The sequence below is a fragment of the Argopecten irradians genome, chromosome 3, assembly GCF_041381155.1.
Source record: "Argopecten irradians isolate NY chromosome 3, Ai_NY, whole genome shotgun sequence".
NCBI classification, from domain to species: domain Eukaryota; kingdom Metazoa; phylum Mollusca; class Bivalvia; order Pectinida; family Pectinidae; genus Argopecten; species Argopecten irradians.
Genome location: NC_091136.1, coordinates 18588918 through 18607397, shown reverse-complemented (window position 1 = coordinate 18607397; position 18480 = coordinate 18588918). Strand labels below are relative to the sequence as shown.

General features: G+C 34.8%; 1 protein-coding gene across 3 annotated transcripts in view; it reads right to left on the bottom strand.

The window, feature by feature from the left end:
* LOC138317728 (leucine-rich repeat serine/threonine-protein kinase 2-like) overlaps window positions 1-18480 on the bottom strand; it is a 59719-nt gene that overhangs the window by 6007 nt on the left and 35232 nt on the right. For all 3 annotated transcript variants that reach the window (XM_069259588.1, XM_069259590.1, XM_069259589.1), the window contains exons 48-63: window positions 16614-16741; window positions 16074-16183; window positions 15195-15268; window positions 14513-14576; window positions 14045-14110; window positions 13561-13728; window positions 13187-13285; window positions 12793-12918; window positions 11905-12012; window positions 11423-11527; window positions 10799-10900; window positions 9395-9496; window positions 8742-8914; window positions 3596-3671; window positions 2891-3066; window positions 2289-2450 (exon numbers count right to left, since the gene is read on the bottom strand). In XM_069259588.1, coding sequence (XP_069115689.1) covers window positions 2289-2450; window positions 2891-3066; window positions 3596-3671; window positions 8742-8914; window positions 9395-9496; window positions 10799-10900; window positions 11423-11527; window positions 11905-12012; window positions 12793-12918; window positions 13187-13285; window positions 13561-13728; window positions 14045-14110; window positions 14513-14576; window positions 15195-15268; window positions 16074-16183; window positions 16614-16741 — 1839 coding nt within the window. The remainder of the gene's footprint in view (window positions 1-2288; window positions 2451-2890; window positions 3067-3595; window positions 3672-8741; window positions 8915-9394; window positions 9497-10798; window positions 10901-11422; window positions 11528-11904; window positions 12013-12792; window positions 12919-13186; window positions 13286-13560; window positions 13729-14044; window positions 14111-14512; window positions 14577-15194; window positions 15269-16073; window positions 16184-16613; window positions 16742-18480) is intronic.

Genomic DNA, 18480 nt, shown 5'->3' with positions numbered 1-18480 from the left:
CTCTCCAAAATAAATTTTTACAATTTTTAGATTGTTTTTTTATGTGTTCAATTCCAGTATTCACTAATTTTTGTTTGTCAAATAGAGATCTTAGAATAATAACCCAGTTTCCTTCTTTACAATAAATTCTTCTTATCCATGATACTTTTAGAGCAGTTATAAAAGATTTTAGATGAATCATTTTAAGCCCCCTTCCTCATGTTTTTTGATAATTACATCTCTTTTAATTTGATCCGGTTTACCATTCCATTAAAAATCAAAGCACACACAATTAATTTGTTTAATATACAAGTTATCAGGATTTGGAAGCGATATAAATAATTGGTTGAACTGGGATATTAGTAAGGTTTTTATTACAGCTATTTTGCCTATTGGTGTAAGAATTCTTTTGTTCCAAATTGAAATTAGTGATTTTAGTTTTGCAAATTTTTGACGAAATTCAGTTGGATTATTCTGCTTAGATCTACATCATATTCAATACCCAATAGATTAAAGCGTGTGGTTCCCCATTTTAAGTTAAGATTAGAATTAAATGTATTATTACTGTACTTCATACTGCCAATCCAAATTACCTGGGTCTTGGAGAAATTCATTTTTAAACCAGATATATTAGCATAGAAATTTAGTGATTTGAGAGTTTGATCTAAAGATTTTTTTGAGCCATCTAAAATAACAGACGTGTCATCAGCAAATTGAGATAATAGAATTTCATCTTCATGTAACAGTATACCTTTAATATTTTCATTATTTCTTAGTAGTATGGATAAAATCTCTGCACATAAAATAAAAATATATGAAGAGACGGGGTCACCTTGACGACAGCCTCGCTTTAAATGGAAAAAGTTGGACAGATTTCCCCCAATATTTACTGCTGACTGTATACCATTTCTTAAGAGTTTTATCCACTTGATTATTGTAGGACCAAAATTAAAGTATTTTAGAGTTTTATCAATAAAGTTCCAGGATACAGAGTCGAAAGCTTTTTCAAAGTCTATTAAAAGTAAAAGTCCCGGTATATTATTTTCTTCTGTATATTGCATAACATCATATATTAACCTTGTGTTTTCGCCAATGTATCTTCCAGGGATGAATCCAGTTTGATTATTGCTAATTAATTTACTGATTACCTTTTTGAATCGTTCTGCTATTGCGCCTGATGCTAATTTATATATATTATTTAAAAGTGTTATCGGCCTCCAATTACTTAATTTATCGCGGGGTTTATTGCCTTTTGTGATCTTAAAACAAATGGTCCCAATTGCTTCCAAAATATTTTCAAAAATTCCACTGTAAAACCGTCAGAGCCAGGACTTTTATCATTTTTCATTTTTAGCAGTGTGTTGTTTAATTCATTTATTGTAAGGGGTCCTTCAATATTTAAAGATTCTTGCTCTGATAATTTAGGAACAGTATAGGATTCTAGAAGTTGTTCAAGATTGACATTACTTAGTGTGATATTTTCTTTATATAAGTTATTATAGTAATTTTCAGATTCATAAAGAATTTTTTTTTGATCCGAGATAACCGTTCCATCTTCTTTAATTATGTAAGGAATAATTTCACTAGTATAGTTGCGAGACTCTAAGTTGCAGAAATATTTAGTTGGTTTTTCCCCTTCCCTTATCCATTTCCCTCTAGATCTTATTATGCTTCCATTTATTTTTTGCTTTCTTATTTCTAATTCCTTCTTTTTATCTTCTAACTTGTACTGAAGGTATCTTAATGGTGTTATTGTATTATTCTTTTAAAATGTTGACTTTATTAATAATATAATTTAATCCATTATAATAGTTACTAAGTATACTAAATCTTTATGTTGTGAGAAAGACAGTTCCAAAATAGTTTTGAGTTGGTTTGTATTTATACAGTTATCAACTAATTGATTGATTGATGGGGCTTAACATCCTTGTTCCGGTTATAACCGAGCCTAGGACACAGTTATCAACTAAAGCTTGAAAAAAATTCCATAAAGATAAAATTGATTTTTTGTCAATCTTAACAACTCCGAGAAAATCAAGACACTGATAGTGATCCTATAAGACTACCATTTTACATTTTAATATCAAATTTACAATCCTTATTGATGAGATATCCAATTGCCCTGACATATCATCTCGAAAGCCTCTTCTCACATGTTCAGGAAACGTGTTTGTTTACATTACTCAAAACATTATGCCAAGACTAAACTGCCTTACCACAGGCACTTGTTTAATCTGTCACTTCATCTAAAATACATACAGCAAGTGTCTAGACTAAGTATGGTTTTACCCATGTTTTTGACTACTTACTCAAACATACTGGCGATGTTGAATGTATGACGAATTTTCGGAGTGCTCCCTGGGCCCCTCACACGTCCCACTTCCCACATCTGTATATCTGGTCGTCCCTTGTGGGACAGTAGCAGGGACGTCCCCAGGGCCATAGTGTAGACAGGGGGTCTGGGGGCCTTACTGTTAACAGGAAATATCAAATACAATTTCACTATAGATTTATATACCTCAACAATCATGATTAATACATGTATGAGATATTAAGCATTCTTTTGACTATCCGTCAGTATATGAAAAACATTTAGTAATTTACTGTAGCTGATTGGTAAAAGGGACTGACATTCCTTCACAAGCTTTCTACCTTTGGATTTTAAATTCAAGGCACACATAAACCTTTAAATCAAACTTTAATAGATAAATCATTTAGGAGTAAGACGGATCGGATTTTGGACTTCTGGAAAAGATTTTCCAGCTGTTAATATTACTCAAGCTTATTTACAAACTAAATTTTTGCCTTTGTCTTATCTTCAACGAGTTTAACAATTTTAAATCCAGCTGTTACTACCAATAACATTATCCACACAAGTATCAAGACCAGACTTATACAGTGTAAATCAAACCTTGGAGTGAGTGTGTCGAATATCATCTCCATGGATATCCCCTGACGGGTACTGAACACGGCGACCCGTTGCCCACAAGAGGCATACAGTAGCCGTTTGTGGGGTTGAACTTCCATACAGCGAACTGGCTCATGTGAATCACCTAGTCGGAGACACATTGGATCAGAGTTTTTCTCCTGCAAATCAGAGACACCATTTAATGATTTTTAACTTTCATCACATTTGACTCTAGCACGGAAATTAAATAACAAAAGTTTTCTAATTGACACTTACAATCTGTATAAGATACTGTTTGCTTATTTTACTAAAATAATAAGTCAGACTTGTACAAATGTAATTTTAAAAGTTATCTTTCATAAGCCTATCGAGTTTCCATTTTTTTATTGCCCCTACATTTACCAAGATTTGTATGGTAGGTGACATTGACAATATTTATGAAGTAAGGAAAGCTTATTCTTCAGAAACACCTGGTTCTGGTTTCCTTATACTTAATTAGATGTCCTCATGGTTACAGAACCGAATAAATCCACTCGTAAGATGTTTTGATTGCAGATACAGTAATGTACTGACTTAAGTAGGAGTCTATATACAAGCCTAAGATTGATATTGTTTACATGCCTTTGATGCTTGTTGCATACCCACCATTAGGAATGGTTAATAGGATGAAATATAAAGACAGCTAACAATAATTAACCTTCTACTTACAGCTATGATATCGGACACGGGGAACACAGCTATCAACCCATTAGCTAGACCAGCAAACACAAGGTCATCTGTGGAACTACAAAATCAAAAACAAAATAAGGATAAGTGTGCATGTATGCTTAACAAAATCATTCTCAAAACTGACAAAAGGTAGAGAGTTATTAATTAAAACTGAATGCTAATAGAAAGTATTGGGTATGCAGTTGAATAATAAAAGCATGCAGAATTTAGAAATATAACAAGAGGCCCATGGGCCTTAGCGGTCACCTGAGTTCGGATACAGAATGAAACAAAGACACAAAAAACACTATATATTGGCCCATCAGGCCCTTGAAACCAGTCAGTGATTTTATAACTGACTTTTCAATCTATGAGGAGTATCTGGTTCCATCAAATCTGTGAATTCAGAAGATTTTTTTTTTCTTATTTTAGTCATTTTGACCCCTTTTGGCCCCGCCCATCTACCCCTGGAGGTTGACCAGGACCAATATGGATATGATGATACTATCACAGGGTTATAATTCTAACCAAGTTTGACCTATTGAAAATTAAGAAAATAATGCTCATAAATGTGTTTTTCCAATATCAATTAAAATAGATTTGACCCCTAATCAGGGGAAAGTCTGAGTTGCCAGGGCCATGAAATTCACAATTTTTGTAAAGGGCCTTAAAAAGACCTTCCAATCTATTAGGAGTATGTATTTGGTTCCATCAAATTTCCAAATTCAGAAAGAGACTTTTGAAATTTTAGCCATTTTGACCAATTTTGGCCCCACCCTCTGGCCCCTGGGGGTCGGCCAGGACCAATATGGATATGATGTTAAAATACTATCTCAGGCTAATAATTCTAACAAAGTTTGACTCATTTCTAATTACACATGACCAAATAATGCTCAAAAATGTGTTTTCCCTATATAAACTAAAGTAAACTTGACCCCCCCTCCCCAGGGGGGAACGTGAGACCCCAGGGTCATATAATTCACAATTATTGTAAAGGACCTCAAGACCTTTCAATCTATGAAGAGTATTTGATTCTGCCATTTCTGGAATTTCAGAAGAAGATTTTTGAAGTTTTAGCCTATTTACCCCTTTTGGCCCCACCTCTCAGGCCCCTGGGGGTCAGTCGTGAAAAAAATTGTTAATAAGATTCTGACAACATTTGACTTATTTCCTATTACAAATGACCAAGTAATGCTCAAAAATGTCTTTTCCCTGTATAAACTATAGTAAACTTGACCCCTTCCCCAGGGGCGAACGTGAGACCCCAGGGTCATATAATTCACAATTTTTATAAAGGACCTCAAGACCTTTTAATCTATGAAGAGTATTTGATTCTACAATTTCTGGAATTTCAGAAGATGATTTTTGAAGTTTTAGCCTATTTGACCTCTTTTGGCCTCACCCCTCAGGCCCCTGGGGGGCTGGGCCCATATAATTCACAATTTTGGTTGACCTTTGGCTATGGAAGGTTTCTGCAAAATTTCAACAAATTTGGTTTAGTAGTTTTGGAGAAGAAGTCGAAAAAGTAAATTGTTTTTCGCCATACGACGGACAACGCACAACAGACGACGGACAACGGACGACGCACGACGACGGACAAAAGGCGATTAGAATAGGTCACTTGAGACATGCAGAATTTAAATTTCTAAATCAGTTTTTATTTTCTAAAAATGATAGGAACCATAATACTGGGACTTTCAGGCTTCAGCACTCATGACAAATCTTTAAATAAGATTTTAAAATGGTTATATTTCATGGGGGCTAGTTTCACAATTTCCATAAGGAAAATATACAATTAGAAGATACAACATACAGACCTACCCTGACATATGTTTGATACAACATACAGACATACCCCGACATATGTTTGATACAACATACAGACCTACCCTGACATATGTTTGATACAACATACAGACCTATCCTGACATATGTTTGATACAACATACAGACCTACCCTGACATATGTTTGATACAACATACAGACCTACCCCGACATATGTTTGATACAACATACAACCTACCCTGACATATGCTTGATACAACATACAGACCTACCCTGACATATGTTTGATACAACAACATACAGACCTACCCTGACATATGTTTGATACAACATACAGACCTACCCTGACATATGTTTGATACAACATAACCCGTAACCTACCCTGACATATGTTTGATACAACATACAGACCTATCCTGACATATGTTTGATACAACATACATATCTCTCCCGACATATGTTTGATACAACATACAGACCTACCCCGACATATGTTTGATACAACATACAGACCTACCCCGACATATGTTTGATACAACATACAGACCTATCCTGACATATGTTTGATACAACATACATATCTCTCCCGACATATGTTTGATACAACATACAGACCTACCCCGACATATGTTTGATACAACATACAGACCTACCCGACATATGTTTGATACAACATAAAGACCTATCCTGACATATGTTTGATACAACATACATATCTCTCCCGACATGTTTGATACAACATACAGACCTACCCCGACATATGTTTGATACAACATACAGACCTACCCCGACATATGTTTGATACAACAACATACAGATACAACATACATACCCCGACATATGTTTGATACAACATACAGACCTACCCCGACATATGTTTGATACAACATACAGACCTACCCCGACATATGTTTGATACAACATACAGACCTACCCCGACATATGTTTGATACAACATACAGACCTACCCGACATATGTTTGATACAACATACAGACCTACCCGACATATGTTTGATACAACATACAGACCTACCCGACATATGTTTGATACAACATACAGACCTACCCATATTATTTGAAATACAGACTACCCCAGTTTGATACAACATACAGACCTATCCCGACATATGTTTGATACAACATACAGACCTACCCCAATATATGTTTGATACAACATACAGACCTACCCTGACATATGTTTGTGTGTACAAACAGACCTACCCCGACATATGTTTGTGTGTACATATAGACTTACCCTGACATATGTTTGATACAACATACAGACCTACCCCAATATATGTTTGATACAACATACAGACCACCCGACATATGTTTGATACAACATACAGACCTACCGACATATGTTTGATACACATACAGACCTACCCGACATATGTTTGATACAACATACAGACCTACCCCGACATATGTTTGATACAACATACAGACCTACCCCGACATATGTTTGATACAACATACAGACCTACCCTGACATATGTTTGATACAACATACAGACCTACCCCGACATATGTTTGATACAACATACAGACCTACCCTGACATATGTTTGATACAACATACAGACCTACCCTGACATATGTTTGATACAACATACAGACCTACCCCGACACCAACCCTGACATATGTTTGATACAACATACAGACCTACCCTGACATATGTTTGATACAACATACAGACCTACCCTGACATATGTTTGATACAACATACAGACCTACCCTGACATATGTTTGATACAACATACAGACCTACCCTGACATATGTTTGATACAACATACAGACCTATCCCGACATGTGTTTGATACAACATACAGACCTACCCTGACATATGTTTGATACAACATACAGACCTACCCCGACATATGTTTGATACAACATACAGACCTACCCTGACATATGTTTGATACAACATACAGACCTACCCCGACATATGTTTGATACAACATACAGACCTACCTGACATATGTTTGATACAACATACAGACCTACCCTGACATATGTTTGATACAACATACAGACCTACCCTGACATATGTTTGATACAACATACAGACCTACCCTACCATATTTTGATACAACATACAGACCTACCCTGACATATGTTTGATACAACATACAGACCTACCCTGACATATGTTTGATACAACATACAGACCTACCCTGACATATGTTTGATACAACATACAGACCTACCCCGACATATGTTTGATACAACATACAGACCTACCCTGAAATATGTTTTGATACAACATACAGACCTACCCTGACATATGTTTGATACAACATACAGACCTACCCGACATATGTTTGATACAACATACAGACCTACCCTGACATATGTTTGATACAACATACAGACCTACCCGACATATGTTTGATACAACATACAGACCTACCCCGACATATGTTTGATACAACATACAGACCTACCCCGACATATGTTTGATACAACATACAGACCTACCCCGACATATGTTTGATACAACATACAGACTACCCCGACATATGTTTGATACAACATACAGACCTACCCCGACATATGTTTGATACAACATACAGACCTACCCCGACATATGTTTGATACAACATACAGACCTACCCCGACATATGTTTGATACAACATACAGACCTACCCCGACATATGTTTGATACAACATACAGACCTACCCCGACATATGTTTGATACAACATACAGACCTACCCCGACATATGTTTGATACAACATACAGACCTACCCCGACATATGTTTGATACAACATACAGACCTACCCTGACATATGTTTGATACAACATACAGACCTACCCCGACATATGTTTGATACAACATACAGACCTACCCCGACATATGTTTGATACAACATACAGACCTACCCCGACATATGTTTCATACAACATACAGACCTACCCCGACATATGTTTGATACAACATACAGACCTACCCCGACATATGTTTGATACAAAATACAGACCTATCCCGACATATGTTTGATACAAAATACAGACCTATCCCGACATATGTTTGATACAACATACAGACCTACCCCGACATGTTTGATACAAAATACAGACCTATCCCGACATATGTTTGATACAAAATAAAGACCTATCCCGACATATGTTTGATACATCATACAGACCTACCCCGACATATGTTTCATACATCATACAGACCTACCCCGACATATGTTTCATACAACATACAGACCTACCCCGACATATGTTTGATACAACATACAGACCTACCCAGACATGTTTCATACAACATACAGACCTACCCCAACATGTTTGATACATCATACAGACCTACCCCTACATATGTTTGATACAACATACAGACCTACCCCGACATATGTTTGATACAGAGGACGTGATCAGACAACAGACTTGACGAGTGACGGAACTTGAATGAGTGAGTGTCGTAAACCCAGATCCGCGAATGTTGACTTCCCACCAACAGGAAGCCACGGGTGATTGGCTCAAGACATAGGATCCGCCCATGTGGAAAATAGGTACCCTGTCGATACAGACACAAAATCAAAACTTATGTGAAGAAAAAACATTTCTGAACCCAATGCTAAATCAGTAGATTCTGAACATCAAAGACTATCTTACATATTTCATTTTACAACCAACACTAACATAACGAAACAAGCATTATTTTATTCCCTAAGCTTCTATGGTATCTCGCATGTGGCCATTTTAAGTTTAGTTGTGACCTGATGCCTATTCAATAGCTCAACAGATTTATAAATATACATGAAGGAGCCATAACTGCTAAAATCTGTTGAACAAAAGTAGTAATTCAAGTCGAATGAACCATGTTATAGGGAATTTTTAAAATATATGCTTGAAACCAAATTTTTTATTTTGCTTTAATTCAATATTATCATAGATGATTTTGGATTGATTTCATATGTTGTTAAAATCCTTCATGTATTGGAAATTCAAAACTTTCTTTTTTAACACAATTTTAACTGGTCAGAATTAAACCTACCTGGTGTTTGAGAGACGGGTCCAGAAGATTGATGCGTGAAAGCTCAACATGTTCCATAGACCCACTAGTGAACCAGAGGACTGGAGAAGACTGGCGATTCTCCTGGTACAAAACACAGTAATTGTATTAAATACTTAATTCACCTGGGTCCAGTTGTTCAAAGCATAATTAGCTTATTAATAATCACATATATAGTTGAATTTTCATTTCTCATTTACTGCAAAATGTGTGATTGTATCTACACCAAAATCAGCCAACAGGTAAAGAATGAAGTTAAAAAGAATCTTATAAAATTTTGTTAAATTGCATTACCAGATATGATTTTATCTTGATCTGAAAATTGTTGTTAAACTGTGATTAGCCTAATCACCTTTTGAAACAACTGCGCCCTGATTTCAATTATTTTTCCAGTGTAATGTTTTAGCCTACGTTACTAAATGTAATATAATCTGAAGCATTTTTTATTTGCTGTGCCAAGCAGAAAATCCATTGTGACATCACAACATGGCAGAAACAATGACATGAGGTCAGGGGATAATGGTGTGAAGTCAGAAGATGAAGTCGGCAGGACAAAATGGCTGCCTCTGGTGTTCCATTTTTGCTGCATATTTAAATTTGAAAATTTGACAGTAAAATTCCCCAAAATATAGCTTGTTGTAACTATGTGATAATATGTATATTAAATTTGTGTTCATATCATATGATATTCTCCTGATATAATAAAACAGTATAATTCTACTTAATAATTATTACCTGAAAAATGTTTGTTGCCAATAAATGTCATATTCCTTGGTTACCATGGTAACTCGAGGGATGCCAACTTCAAACCAAGATAAAAAACTTGCTTGTTCTATTAAAGATGCTCCACCGCCGACAGAGCATCAATAATGTTTATCATTTGGACAATAAGCTAGGTGTATATGTATGACTTATTGACACAAAAATACATTTAAATTAATTTGTTTTACTTTTGTTGTCTGCCCAATCACTACCTCATTCCATACAGCCATTATAAGTGCCATGGATTTTTTTTCTGGATGCAATTGGTTATTTGTTGTATTTTTATTCTGAAGTATAATATGCTAAAACTTAGTGATGGTAATAGTGTACAGTAAGTAACTTTAGTTACTGAAGAAAAATGATAAATTGTCCTGGGCCGGTTTCGATTATACCGTTTGACTGGTTGGACCTAGTTGTTCGTTTATTAATCAAAAACGGACCTGATGATTTTATGTTGTTTTCAGACAAGCCTTGAAAAAATGACTTTAACCAACGGTCGAACAGGTTGTTTCGAATAAACGAAAACGGCCCTGTTTTCACTAAATAAAAAATACCATTTGTTGGCAGTGTGGCATCTTTAAGCACTCGAGTGATGTTGACTTCATACCATGATAAAATACTCACCTGTACTGTTAAGCACTCGAGTGAAGATAACTTGGACACCAGAGTAAAACTCCGAAGACTGAGAACATCTGGGTTCTTCAGATGCTTCACAATATCCTTTGACTGTGGTAGTATAACAAAGTATTGTTAAGTACCATTTGTGTTAGCAAAGTTTACCCTATTCTAATTAATAATAAGTTATTATATCAAAAGTGAGATGGATCTCCATACATCAATGTTATTTAGAACAATCCAAATTACAAGCAGACAGATCCTATTTCTAAAAGGCTTGATAAAAAGGGAAGGGGGTTTATTAAAAAGGGGGCTTATTGCCAGTGGTTTATGCTACCACAATACTGACCATGTCTGTAATATCTTACAGCCAATGGAACACTTCTGTTTCTCCTTTTTTTAATCTTTCTCCCAGTTCAATTAATATTTAATCAATTTCCACTTATTATCTAAAACTTGATCACTAACTATCTTTGAAATTTGAGATGAACCATTATTTGGGACATACAAAATCCAGGATTTTGGAATTATTTTTTTCATATACATTTTATATACACAAAATTTACTTCATTTATTAATTAATTCAACACATTTTGTATGTGTTGGTCAATTTTCCCCTAATCTAAATTTTACCTGTAGTCTGCGGTCAGGTAAGTGGGACAGACACTCGTTAACTAAACTTTCCATGTCAGGCCAGGGACTGGCTCCACGCTGTGTGATGGCTGGCATGGTTACACCCTATATATAGATTAATTCATAATTTACATGAAAACACATTTTAAAGTGTACAATTTTTGGATATGAACCATTGAAAGGAATCTATTTATTTCAATTTTGTGTAAGAAAACTGAAAAAAAAATCATAAAATGCCTTTACGACTTTACACAGGTGCGAATGCCTGTACTACTTATTCACAGGTGCGAATGCTGGTCAACTTATAAACAGGTGCGACTTCTTATTCGGAAAATACAGTAATATCAGCTGATAGATATTCCACAGATAGAATGTGAGAAAATAAAGCTTCATCAAGCTTTTTCTTCAATGTTATTACTAGCTTCTTAAAAACATCTATTCATATAATGTAAACTGCTCTAAAAGTTTGACACTGTATATACCTCAGCGATGGCTCGGTCCATCTCACTTTTGAATTCAAATTCATCAAATGGATGTCGTCCACTAGTAAGGAGAGCATATAGTGTGATCCCATAAGAAAATACATCGGCCTAAAACAAGAGAGAGTTCACGGCCCATATATAGCTTGTTCATAAAATAGATGTGATTATCCATTCATGTATGGTACCTATGATATGAAGAATATGTAGGGTTCTCTGTATACAGTATGATATTTAAATGAAACTGGAGTAAAAATTCTTCATGACTGTACAATTATGCTACTTTTGGCTTAGACTCATTACATTGTATATTGGAAATTATTGTAAAGGAGTAGGGTTCTCCATATAAAATACTTACTGTAAAGACAAAGGGATTGGATTATCCATATATGGTATGAGACCAACGGTAAAGGAGTAGCTATAGGGTTATCCATACTCCATATATGGTATTGGACCAACGGTAAAGGAGTAGCTATAGGGTTATCCATATTCCATATATGGTATGAGACCAACGGTAAAGGAGTAGCTATAGGGTTATCCATATTACATATATGGTATGAGACCAACGGTAAAGGAGTAGCTATAGGGTTATCCATATTCCATATATGGTATGAGACCAACGGTAAAGGAGTAGCTATAAGGTTATCCATATTCCATATATGGTATGAGAACAATGGTAAAGGAGTAGCTATAGGGTTATCCATACTCCATATATGGTATTGGACCAACGGTAAAGGAGTAGCTATAGGGTTATCCATATTCCATATATGGTATGAGACCAACGGTAAAGGAGTAGCTATAGGGTTATCCATATTCCATATATGGTATGAGACCAACGGTAAAGGAGTAGCTATAGGGTTATCCATATTCCATATATGGTATGAGACTTACTGTAAAGGAGTAAGTTTCCCCGCGGATCACCTCTGGGGCTCGATAAGCAGGTGTCCCTTCCTGGGCCAATAATCCGTCTAACGTAGCAAACCGGGCAATACCATAGTCTGAGACCTTGGCATTCACCTGAATGTGTGTACATGTATATACTTTATTTGAATAAACAGATGGACACATATTTTTTTCTTGACTTTATTTGAATATATTGTTTTAGCAAGTGTAAAGAAATATGTGCATTTGAGGAGTGAACTTTAAAATTACAAAGCTTAGTGAGTTAAGATAAGTTTTCACTAGAAAGTCGAAGAGAAACTTGATATAATTGCAGGTGATCATGTGTTGAGAAGAATTTGAAAGTGAGTTGAGGACAGAGGACAGGTGAACTAAACACGCTTACTGTACAGTTGAGATCCAGACTGTAAATGAGAACATTGTCTGGCTTCATGTCCCGATACACAATCATCAGCTCATGGAGGTAGACAAGCCCTTCTGCAACCTGTAGATCAGTAAACACAAACTGATCATCTTAATTGTATTCCATGTTGTGTATTGATGATAACATATTCAACTGTGTTTTGAAATATAAAATATTAGGAGTGAATCTTGATGTGTGGAGACACCGATGAATGGTGAGACGAAAATATTTTTTGTATAAATTGCTGGATAAATATCTAATTCATCCCTGAAATTTTATAAACAAACTGTTCCATCCTTGGAGCCAGAAGAGTTCAAAACACTCTTGGGGGAAATGCCTACTAGTGTCATACTGACCTGAAGGGCTATTCTGTGTTGGAGAATGCGATCTAGTGGGCGTCCAGACTTCAGAACGTTGCCCAGGGATCCTTTAGGAGCCAGCTCTAGGACAATGACACGAGGCTGAAAACTGACCCCTAAAAGGGACACAATGCTGGGGTGGTTCAAACACCTTAAAACAGTCGCCTGAAATTATAATGATACCATTAGATTGAATTAAAACCGTTCAATCAAATTACCATCAACCGCAAGTCAAAACTTTTCTTTATATAAACTACAATTGAAATATAAGATAACGATACATTCTTTCATAAACATTAAATGAAAATCAAACTTCATAATCAATACATTTACTTTGATTTGATTGGTAAAATTAAATTTCATTTACAGATTCTTTTATCATCAATTTAATGACCTTGGCAAGTATCAAAGGTTCAAAATTGGTAATGACTAAGTGTTTGAAATTAAAAATCAAATATATTTAGTAAAGGGTACTACTGACCTCTTGTCTCTGCATCTTGTGTGGATGTACAGCTCCGACTACATTGAAGGCTTTCACAGCTGCAGCCTATAACATTGTTATAAGGCCACTTTAAGTTTAGTTTTATTAACTAGACTAGAAGTATAAATGTAAAAACAATATGTGACCCAATAAATGCCAAGGACAGCTTAAAGACTGAAAAATAAAGGGTCGCCTCATATGACCAATTTTGGGCTGACATTTTGCACAATTATTGCACTGAATAGGCCATTAATCAATTTATGAAACAAATCAAATAGTGAACTATTCATGGTTTCCTGTAGTTAAGTCAGTAAAAGTGAAATTGAGGCCTCAAAAGGGGAGAAGTGCTTATAGGGACACAGTGGCGGGGGATATGATATATAGAACTAACTGGATAAGTCAATCATATGATGATATTGACTTAATTAACCAGCCTGGGGGTTGAGATTTAGAAGTTGTCCTGCTCACCTGGCCTTTATAGGTCCCTCGGTACACAGCTCCATACCCTCCATCTCCTAAAAGATTCTTAGGGCTGAAACAAGAAATACCTCATACCTCAGCAACTACCATAAATGCTTGCGGTTAGTAGTCATCAATTTGGAGGTTATTGCAATAAGATAATCTTCACAATGATTATAACTGTGTTATCTCATATCAAGTCAAAGTAGATTAGTGGGGAAAGATGCCTCACTATATATGTTTACAAATTATAATTGATTATGGGTAAAATCTTAAAAATTTAAATGAAATTAAAGCAACAGCAGAAATAATAATTACAGTAACATGCATTAAAAAAAAAATTCAATTTGTCAGCGATCCTTGGAGAATTATATAAGACTCTAAATCCCCCAAGCAGGCAGTTAATGCTTAAATATTTTGATTTATTTGTAGTCCTTATAAATAAAATTTACTATTAATGATGTTGTATGCTTTCACCAACTTTAAAAGAATCTCTAGCTGTCTATAGGATATCCAAGTTTTTACAAAAATATAGCTTGGCGATCTTTCCCTCTTCATCATATCTGATCCCAATTTTCAGATAAAAGGGAGATAATCTAGTATAAAAATTAAGAAATTCCTATAAACATTTATAAAGAGCCTGGTGGCCAGTCTAGTCCTCACCATTCAGGATATTGATAAAGATTTTTACCTTTCATCAAACTCAAACTCTGAGTGGTCTACTTGTAGTTCTGGTTTCAAATCATTCAGGACGATGTCTGGGGCCTAAAATGTTGAAAAAATTATATGCTCACATAGGCAAAGTTAGCTGCAATATTGTAGCTCAAAAGACTTTTTGACAGAAAATGGTGTCGTCTTTAGAGCTACAATTGGTGCCTATTACTGCCAATGGAGCAAAGTAATGATTATGCAAACCATTACAAAACGTTTGTTTGCATTTTTATAGTACTTGTTTGATATTGCTTACCTACTAGGCAATAAAACTGAACCACATAAAATATCAAATTCTCATTGAGGCATTATTTTTTTACATAATAAATATGAAGGTCTTTCTGAAGAGAATTTACAAGGCAAGTCCACAAATTGTGAATTTGACGTCTTGTGAGCGGTACGGTAGATATAAAGAATGGTAGTTATGTTTGTTTTGGACAAAAATAATATGTAAATACATGTATACGCATAAAATAATTGGAAACCTACAAAAAAGTATAGAAAACTATGCCCGAGTGATTTTCGGAGGCAGTGCTCCACTACGACACATAGGGACCAATTCGTACCCGGCCGAAAGGTATAGCAGGCCGGGTACGTATATTCGTTCTAAGGCAAAGTAGTTATGAAATCAGACCTTTTGTTAAAATTATTTCTCACGATGTGGTAAATCAGCTGTGTGTATAAACTAGTTGATTCCCCAAATACCTATTTTTTGATTATAAAATGCAACCAGGCTATCAATTCACCTTAACAAAAAGAGCTTACGTATAGGCCTTTCAGCTCAACTATCATCAACTTAAACTCTAGCCTTTGTTCCTGACTCTCTGGTGCTATGCAGTAGAACTAATAAATAACCTACCAGTTTGGACAAAGGGACATAACCCTTGTGTACATCACAGTATATCTCCATTCCGTGCTTGGTATAGTCCAGAAGATCGTCCAGTAGAAAGTGCTTAGGAATTTCCACATCTGTAAGTATATTATCTATCAAGTAAGTAATTATTTGAGGATAATCTTAATCAATTTTTAAGCAATCTTATTTCAGGGAGTCATCCTTTTAGGGGATGATAATCTTGATTCAGTGATAATCTTATATGTGATGTATCTAGTAGGTAATCATGGTTGATATAATTTGAATTAAATGGAAGATTTCAGTTGGTTAAGTTAATTTTGTATTAAATTTAAAAAAAAAATATGCATTTAATTTAGTTAAAAACACTTTTCTGTATAATATACAGTGTATATTTCCAAATCTTAACAATGTCATGGGTACACATTTCAAGTTTAAAGCATACATGTAAAATCAATTAATATTTCCGAATATATTTTTTTTAATTATACACAGTATTTGTATAATTTTCCCATATCAGACCTCATGTTTAAAGTCAAATATAAATACCAGTACATCCAGTACAGGGCACGTGTTGTACGAGGAGTTCTCTCCCCTGGATAGGATCCAGACTAGTCAGGCCTGGGTACCACTCCTCTACCAGGGCGCTGATATGGTCCACAAGGAGTCCAAACAACCTAGCAAACAAACCTCATATATTAAGGATGTATTCTTCTGAGGTTTCAGTCCCGTTGAAGTCTCGTTTCAACATAGATCAAAGAAGTTTTGAGATTTTCGAATACAATTTATTAGTATCTGTAGCAAGTTGCCAGATGCAAATTTTGTCAAAAAATTACATTTCTATTTTTAGGAGAATTTTTTATACGGGGGTTTTAAGAAATGGCCCATTTGACGGCCATTTTGAAATTGTGTCTTTTTTCGCTTCAAGTAGAGCCACAGTTTTACCATTTTGTACTGAAATTGCTTTTTCTTAAATCATCAGTGCACCAGCATTTTTAGCTGTATTGAGCTACTTTTTGCTTCAAATTGTTACTAGGTTCGTAGTAATTAAAATATTGAGCATTAATATGTGTATTGATACACTTTTGTGACTTTATTTTTACATTTAATGGTAATTTGGGCACTTTTATTTTTTACTCTAAAATACTGAAAAATAACAAAAATCCAAATGGAGCAAAAAAGTAAGCACACAGACCCCCAATTTTTCTTCCTGATTTAGAAAGAACAGCCGTTTTCCTATTGATATGCAAAATAATAACAAAAGTTTAATACCAGAACTTTTTCTATAAAGGGTTAAATTTGGCAAAAATGGCTGAAAATGGTGCATTTTGTAGCTCAAAATTAAGGGGTAGGGGTAGCATATGTTGTTATTCTGAGAAAAAATATTAGTCTAATTCATAAAATCTGGTATATTTTAAAAAAAGACTACCAGAAAATGAATTCTACAAACATTCATACATATCAAACACCTCATTAGAAAATTATGGCTTTAATCTGTATCTTATATGGTCAAAACGGCAAAATTCCCATAAAATCCAATATTTTGTCAACTAGGTATCTATGAGTGACAAAAGCTCAAAAACGAGCACACGGACATATGTTTTTTATTCGATTTTCTTTTATGGTATGTACTCCTCTTTCAAAAAATCTATATGAGAAAAAAAGTTTAATACAAGAAAATTTTGACTTCTCAGAGGTGTACATCCTTAATGATTAATTTACAATGATATTACTTTTAAATATTTCAATTTAGCCAGTCTTTTTGCCAATCACATTATAATACATGAAAAAGAAACTCAGATCTGAATGATAAAATTATTCAAGCACTTCATAAAATGTTGTCAGAAATATAAACGATCAAAATATTTCATACAAAAAGTACCAATCATGATATAACTAATTTGCAATACAGAACTTAATTTTCAGGTAATGTAATGTTTTATATTCTGCTTATTCCAACCATGCAGCCATATTGCTATTCCATATGACATGTTTTTTAATGTTGGTTTGATTGCCAAAGAAAATCAAAATGTCTACAATCTTGCTCCATAGAAACATCCCATCTATAACATCAATATTTGTTGCATTGACCAATCAAATTCCTTATTACACTGGTATTGGTTTTCATTAATCAATCATATTCCCTGTAATAACAAATGATATTCCCTAAAACCCTAACAGCCAATCCGATTCCCAGTAAAGTCTGACTTTGGTTTCATTAAGATCACTTCTTACAAGACTCGCATTGATCCCTTTTTATTAAGAAATCAGATGACTTCTTATAAAACTTCTGTTGATCCCTTTTTATTAACCAATCAGATCACTTCTTACAAGACTTACGTTGATCCCTTTTTACTGACCAATCAGATCACTTCTTACAAGACTTGTGTTATCCCTTTTTACTGACCAATCAGAT